At 38.5% G+C, this 8,366-nt stretch overlaps 1 protein-coding gene across 1 annotated transcript in view; it reads right to left on the reverse strand.

The window, feature by feature from the left end:
* Window positions 1-2,198: 2,198 nt before the first annotated feature.
* The window catches only part of LOC143040004 (uncharacterized), a 7,499-nt gene continuing 1,331 nt past the window's right edge, over window positions 2,199-8,366 (reverse strand). Inside the window, exons 2-3 of the mRNA XM_076210523.1 lie at window positions 4,325-5,195; window positions 2,199-3,348 (exon numbers count right to left, since the gene is read on the reverse strand). Coding sequence (XP_076066638.1) covers window positions 2,883-3,348; window positions 4,325-5,195 — 1,337 coding nt within the window. The 3' untranslated portion in view covers window positions 2,199-2,882. The remainder of the gene's footprint in view (window positions 3,349-4,324; window positions 5,196-8,366) is intronic.

Consider the following 8,366-nt stretch of genomic DNA (forward strand, 5'->3'; position numbering starts at 1 on the left):
CGTAGAACAGAGCCAGCAAACACTGTGGTAATGCAGACAAATACAAATGATTTCCCAGTAGATATTTTATTGAAGTAAGAGTCTTTCTCCAGGAGACGCTCTGCATCGACCGAAGCCATTATCTTGGCCTCATGTTTGTTTCTTATGTATAATTTTGAAAGAAAATAGAAATTCCTCTTTATGTGGACAGGACGATCTATTAGATATCATTGTACGCCATGACCAAAGGGACTTACGCTGGTCTTGTAACCAACACGCAAAGTGCCCCCTTTAAAGACTCATGACTACCAAGTATCATGCCTCCGGACCAGGTCTAGACTGTGGTCACCCCTTAGCACGGAATTCGTGTTGATTTATTTTATATTTTTATATATGCATGCTTTCACTCCAACAATTTAATTTCTGTTGTAAATAGAATAATGTTTCTGTATATCCTGTAACAAGGATGCATATAAGTAGAGTACAAATATTATAAACTATTGTATACAAAAACAAAAAAATTAGAATCTTATCACTATTGTCGTACATAGTATCGTCTGCATTTTGAATACACATATCAGTCATGGGATCGACTTTAAATATCCTATCTATTCATATGGAAGATAGCTGTTCTTCAAATAATAGTACTAGTCGTTAGCACTGAACACGGAAGTATGCATTCCAAGTGTGCGTAAGGGAACCATAACCGCGGCGAACTAAATGTTCTGACAGGTACATTTTGACGAGAATACTACCAGCCGATAGCACTGAGCACGGAAGCGTTCATTCCAAGTGTGCCCATGGAAACCATACCAAGGCGAGCTCAATAGAGTGTTCTGACTCCCCTTTTGAAAAACTTCCCATGCCTTCCTCTCCCTGCCACTCGTTTCAGGATAGACACTTAGCTTACTTCACACGGAGGTAACATTGGCGACCAGGGAAAAGAAATAACATTGGTGACCCTGGAGACGAGCCAACAGTCTAAACCAAATGAATGACTATGAACTTGAAGTCGAATCTAATATATAAAACATTTACTTTTATTTAGATTTATTCATTCATTTATTGTTTTATTCATCTACTTATTCATTGGTTGAATGACTGCTTGATTGATTTGTTGATATATTCATTCATTTGCATATATTTCCTTCTGTATATCACAAGCTTTTTGAAAGTCAGCTCCCGTCTTTGCATGGAAGCCGTCGGCAGCTACGCTTGGAATGACTATTACACAAATTAATTCCACGTAACCTTGGTGGTCTCGGTAGATTCGTCCGAGTTTTTTTTCTTTTTTTTTTTTCTTTTTTTCTTTTTTTTTTTTGTGTGGATGAATTCATGTCAGGTTTGTTTCTGAAACAACAAGTTTTTTTTGGAAACTGAAAAAACAGTTCATTATATTTGCTAGAAGACAATTGTAGAAATATAAATCATTTAAGAGACAATTTCCAGAATTCGTTTCAGTAAACCTTCCTTACAAAACGGTTTAAACCATCAACAAAAATATAATCTACATACAATACACAACAAATACTCATTGTTTCTATGTCTTATATGTTTAATATACATCCTTGTTCCCCGTCCTAGAGGAAGATACTAATCATCATCGAGCTAGCGATGGCTCAAAACATCATGATTTCTCGTATCATTCTTATTGATATTGCTAAATCAAGACGATGCTATCGCCGAGATCATCTTCATTTATCGATTTTTCGGAGGGTTTTTTTTTTGTGAAGTTAGTATGAGAAAAAGTATTATCAAATGTTGGCTGGGATTTGCAGACCACTCGATTGATGCGGTAGATGCGTTCTTGGAGATAATGCGTATTACGATTTTAGCATAAAGTTGATTTTCCCTATGATAACAGTAAGTGTGAATTAGGGCTGCGTTTCTGAGTCTTCTGAAACTGGTGAGACTGAATTTCTTTGTCACGAAAACTACTTTTTCTAATACAAAGATTGAGATGAAGTGATGCGATATGGCATGGCGATGGGTCATCATGAGATAGATTGGCTCTCACTAAGGGAACGTGAATGAACAGAATTGCAAACACACACACACACACACACACACACACACACACACACACACACACACACACACACACACACACACACACACACACACACGTACACACACGCACACACATATTCATATATATATATATATATATATAAATGTGTGTGTGCGTGTGTGTACGTGTGTGTGTGTGTGTGTGTGCGTGTGTGTGTGTGTGTGTGTGTGTGTGTGTGTCTGTGTGCGTGTATTTTAAAAGCTCTGCCCTGGGATTCGAACCCTGACCTGTGCCGACATAATCACAAAGCCAAGACGCTAGCAACTGAACCATGAACGATGCTACAAAAAGGATGGATGATCCCCCCGCGCACACACTTCATGGCGCAACAGACGTATTCTCATTTTCATTCAAATACCAGGGCGGACCTTCTAAAATCCATTTGTCCTAAGATACACACAACTTCTCGGTCTCGCATAAATAAAGACGGCTGTGTCATAAAGTGTGTGCTTGGGGGATCGTCGATCCCTTTTGTATCATTCATTGTTCAGTTGTTAGTCTCTTGGATACGTGATTATGTCGACACAAGTCAGAGCTCGAATCCCAGGGCGGAACATCTTAAATCTAGTTGTCCTAAAATACACAGACACCCATACACAAACACACACACACAGATACACACACACACGCATATATATGTGTGTGTGTTACTATCTTCTGTAACTCAATATTCGTGTAATTCAAAGTCGCGTAAAAGGAAAGTTCCCTATATTTTTTCCAGACCGACAGTAAAATAGTAGTCTTCAGCGGTGATACTCTCGTTTTGATTTATCATTATAATCACTATTGTTAATAATGACATCATCATCATCATCAGTAATTATTGCTCTTCTTACTTAGGTGGAATTTCGCCTCGTTTGATCAAGTCGTCGAACAAGCAGAGAAATCTAGACTGGGCCAATGTGCTTTTCTTGGCAGTTTCTATTCCTTTTTTTCTAAATTCCTCTGCGCATTCCATTATATTTGTATCATCGATTTTGCTCATGTCTACCACATCTTCAGAATCTATAAGAATGAGGGGTGCAAATGTTATACCAAACATAATCCCAAACATATAATGATCTTCGAAGTTGTCGGCTAGTTCACGCCGATTGTAGGGAACTTGAGTTTTGCCTGCGTCGAGGACCTGCTTGAAGGAGTCGTAGTAGATGTCCAGGAAGTCCTCCAAGTGAGCGCTGCGGTCCTCGCCGTTGAAGCTCGAATACAGGAAGTAGCTAAGGTCGCAGCCCGGGTCACAAGTGCAAGTGGCTTGGAGATCAAGTAGGATGGCTTCGACTGGGTTTCCATCCGCGTTGTATCTACGAAAAGAGTATTTAGAAAGAGAGGTTAAATTTATGCAAGACATTTTCTATTATATACATGTACAAGAACACGGTATGGGATAAAGTGTTCTCAATTCTATGCATATGCAAATTAGCACACGAGCTCGTGCGAACATATGGATACACTTCATCTTTGAAGAATTCTCTGAAGAACCCCAAAATGAATTTCTTGGCTCAGGTGTTCAATTGCTCAGATCAAAAGATACGATGTGGCATTTAGTTTAATACAGGTAAATATTTATCAGAACAAAATTATAGAACACAAGTAGGCGAGGAGATAAACTACTGTACATATGACACACTAGGGAAACAAATTATAACATGCCTTCTCAGTCCCGTGCGCAAAAGCAACCACGAATAAAAGACCACTCATCTTTACTTGTGGCTGCAAACTATTTAACACAAAAATATGCACATAATACATGTTCAAAAAAGACTATCGCAAATCAACGGATTTGGGCTAGATCATTCAAAACTATGTGTCAACCTAACCACAAATAGGGGTTACACGCGCCCTTCAATATGCACACTATTCATTTCAACCGGACACGCGACATTCTGAAGGTTTATATTCTATTCCCATGCATCGTGTCACAATACAACGTAGTGCCATTGACAGATGCAACAAAAAATATATCAGGGGATAACAAGGCTTTGAGAAGAATCGTAAGGCGGCATCTCAGGCATAGCACTATGTAGGGTTTCTTACTTAAATGACGTAAAGGAGGCTCTCCTCAACTGAACAAAGTCGCCTTGCGGAATTCAGTAAAACACACAATAATCCCTTTCCTCTGCGAGATTAATCGATAATAGTACTAACCCGCATATGCCAGTGGGAGGGGGGACTTCTCTCTGATGAAAAAACACGCCTGTCAGTAGCCAGAGCATACTGTATATGGGAACATCCATGTCGCTTCTGGATCAACACGGCAAACTACTGTGCCTTACGTACCTGAAAAGAAGGTTGTTGGTCCAGCAGTCGCCGTGGTTGATCACTGTGAGTGCCGCACTCGACGGGAGGACTTCCTTGCACAAGATGTCCATTGACTTCAGACTAAAATCTTCGATCCATCCGGCGACGTGCTCGTAGCCGGGAGTCGATTCCGCAATGGATTTAGCGCCTGCGAAATTATTGGCCATGAGGGATTTCATTAAGTCACTTGCTTGTGTCATGGCATTAGTCCAGAAGTCCTCAAGAAAGGGGAACCTCTCCATTAAAGAGGTGTTGGGATTCTGCCTCTGGAGCAGGACAGAAGCTGCATGCAGTCGGCCCAACTCCTTCAGGATCAACTCGGCATGGGCAAAGTCCTGGCCCTTCTTGCGGTCGAACATCTTAAAACCTCGAGGTCTTAAGTCTTCGAGGAAGATCACCTCTTTTTTCAACTCCAGATGAGAGTTAAAGAACTTGGGCACGGACAGCATGGCCATACCTGCCTCCCGTAGACATTTGTTCAATTCTGGAACAAGATCTTGATAGAAGAGACCTTCTTTGCGAAACACGCAATGTGTCATATTAACAAACATACCTCCACCTCTGCAGGGATTTAGTTTGACGATGTAGGTCACGTGGTTCTCTTCGTCCCACAACGTGTAGTCGACCTTAACGCTGGAGACGACGCAGGCGTAGTTGTCGCCAGGTCGAGTGAAGTCTTGGCATTCCCATGAGACGAGCTTCGCGCCCGGACCCTTGTCGTTCCGGAGGGCTGTCTCGACCAGCTCCTTGGTAACCAGACTCTGCGGCGTAACGGTGACAGCGGCGGCAGCGCCGCTCGAGTCCTGCCCCGGAGGCACAGTTGGTGAAGATGAGCTCTCCTCGCTGGACACTGCATGGATAATACAGAATCATTGTAACTAAAAATATAAATGAGCAGCTAGGATGGCGTAAAACCGGCTTAATAAAGTTGATTTACAAATACTGAAAACAATAGCGTATCTACAAGAATGTACATATAACTTTTAGAAAATTACTGAGTTCGTGTTGGCAGGACCTTGAGACACCGATGTAGGAAAGACTTGGGTATTTCTATGTCAGTGGCTCCTCCAGTGACATTTTGGCGTGAGAAACCCTTTCGGTCGCTGTCGTGTTTCCATCACCCTCACTTGGATACGCTCCATCTATTTTCCGTTTGACGATTCCTTCCCTACGCCACGGTTGACTTTTGAAAAATCTATATAAAATATTTACATCCATCGAATGCACATTTTCTATTTTCATCATATGTACCTTTTCTCAAAGCTTCAGTCATCTCTTAAGGTCGTTACATTGTTGCTTTTGCTTCTTGTACTTTTTCTTTCTCATTCTCAGTTTGTTTTTCTTTGCTAATTTGCAGTTTGTTAAACAAATTCTTTCTTTTGTATTCTCCTCTTTTCAGTCTTGGTACGATTTCCTTTACCCCTGACTCATATGAAATATTCAGAATTTTTTTAGTTAATTTACTTCTTTAATTTTTGTTTCCGTGGTCTCTGAGACTAACCTTTCAGTTATGCTCTGCAGATTATATACCTAATTTGGTTCCTTCTATAAATATCTTTTTACTGTTTATACGACAATTTTTTCTCTTCCTTCTCTTCCTCTCAAGCTTTTATTTGTCATCGACTTTGATATTCAAATTTTATACCTAGCTTAGTTTCAACAATGGAAACCATGAATCTTAACTGTTTTAGTTGTCTTTTATCAAGTAATGTCTGGCCCCTAACATAGATGATATCAAACCACCTATATTATCATATACCACTTTCAAACTCTTCCTTTTCTTTAGAATACTACTTGTCTATCTGCGATAGAATTTATTTTTGAACTTGATTTTTCTTCTTTTATTTTCTGTTGTATCTCTTATCACTCAATCTTTAAATTTCTATATCTTGCCAATTGTCTCATCACCATAGATTGTTATTTAAAAATAATTTTCATTTATTCTATTCCTCCGACCATATACTATCCTAGTCTGCTTTAGACTCATTGTCCAATATTGGTAACACTCTTGTGGGTTAATTTTTAGAAGTGCACACCTACGCGATATAAAATTAATTATTAATTTAGTAGATAATGATACATCAACGTAATATGCAATTTTCTTGGCGGAAATCAATAACAAAAAAGTTGCTAAAAGCAGTTTACTAACGAACGAAGTCGAGGCGATTGAATGATACGCCATATTTGTTTTGATAGATGCCGAGGTCGAACAGATGAGAGGATGATAAATTTGTCTATTCTAACCTAACCTATCTAACCTATCTAACCTAACTAATCTACGTAAGCTAATCTGTATTTAGTAATTCAGTACCTCTAATTCTAAGGATCATCCGGGTCGTCATCGTCACAGATATTGACAGCCTGATTATAAGTGTACCTCGGGCAATTTACAGACAACGGCAGAAAACCGTGTTCTCTCATAAAATCCAAGAAAGTCCTACTATCTTTGTAACATCTCTTATTAACGTCACCTGGAGTTTAAGAACAATCATTGCACATCGTGAAAACCATCGTCTAACTGACAGTAACTGGACTGGGCAGACGACAACATGAACATGGCGTCTCGATCCTATGCACGCAGCTTTGTTCGGTAGTATATTTGCCTCTAGCAAGTTTTTTTCTTTTTATTTATTTATTTCCACCAAGAAAACGTATATTACGTTGATGTATTATAATTTATGAAATTAATAATTCATTTTCTAATGCTATATTGCGTAGGTGTGCACTTCTAAAAAAACTACTTTTTTTTTTATCATATCATGTTTTTCTCTTTCAATTCTCCCTCCATACATCAGAGTAATATCATGTCATCTTTATCAAGTTTTGGTGTCATTAACGAAAATTCATTTACAAGTTTGAATAACTAAAATTGATGTCAGTTTTTTTCACAATAGAATTGAAATGTAAATTCCATAAATAAGAGTAGTGTCCCGTCATCTTAGTCAATTTTTTTGTGCCATTAACATCGTTTTTTTAATTCTATTTATCTATTTTTGTGCAAGTTCGAATAATGTAAATAAATGTAATTTTTTTCACAATAGACTTGTAATTCTCCACTTCCATACGGTGACGCCTACGTAGGCAGCATGAGGAGCAAGTGGGTACTTGATGATGCCGACGTCGCCATCTTGATTATATTTGTTGTAGTCGTACCTACGTAACCTTCATTCTCTCTAAACTGGCTTCATCATATTTTCTATGGTTATAAAAATACACGGGTGAAAGAGAACGAACGATTGAGCACTGACTTTATTTTTTATAATGCGATTATTATGACGCAACATCGCACGTCGGGCAGCTAATGCTGCCAGACGTGCGATGTACCCTGAAGTGAAGAGGTTAGTGTATTTGCTCTGTTAAGGGACCGCTTGGCAGAAAAAATCGAAAAATTCTGGAAAATTGACGAATTTTAGGTAAACATTTCAAAAGTTTCTCTGATGATGGTAACACTTCGACCAAATATTACAGCTCAATCCCGTTTCTTTTCTTATATACAAAATAAAATAGATAAATTTTTGGCGACCTCTGGCAACCCCATTGCATGAAAAAAACATTCTGTATATTGAAATAAAGTCAAAATTTCATTAGCCAGTTTTGTTTTGTGTACTGCAATATCTATGGAGATATCTGGCAATTTATATGGAGGTATCTGGCAATTTGACCAACTGTACAATCCAAACAGTGATCTTCGACAATAGCTTCATCACTTTAGCAAGAAGATAACTTCAATTCACGCACGCGATCGTATCATCTTATTTCATTCTACCAAAAGGTAAGCATTTCAAAAGATTCTCTATAATGGTGGTAACACATTGACATAATATTACAGGTCAATTCAGTTTCTTTTCTTATATGTAAAATGAAATAGATAAATTATTGGCGACATCTGACAAGCTGGAGTTGCCTTTAGCATCCCACGCGATATCATAATCTTCATTTTATTATGCAAACAGTAACCAATATTCATTCATTCTTTCGAATTTGTGAAGAGAAATAGTTATTCTTTAATTTGGCAAGAAAA

Source organism: Oratosquilla oratoria, chromosome 27 (assembly GCF_046742065.1).
Source record: "Oratosquilla oratoria isolate Oo_2021 chromosome 27, ASM4674206v1, whole genome shotgun sequence".
Classification (NCBI taxonomy): Eukaryota; Metazoa; Arthropoda; class Malacostraca; order Stomatopoda; family Squillidae; genus Oratosquilla; species Oratosquilla oratoria.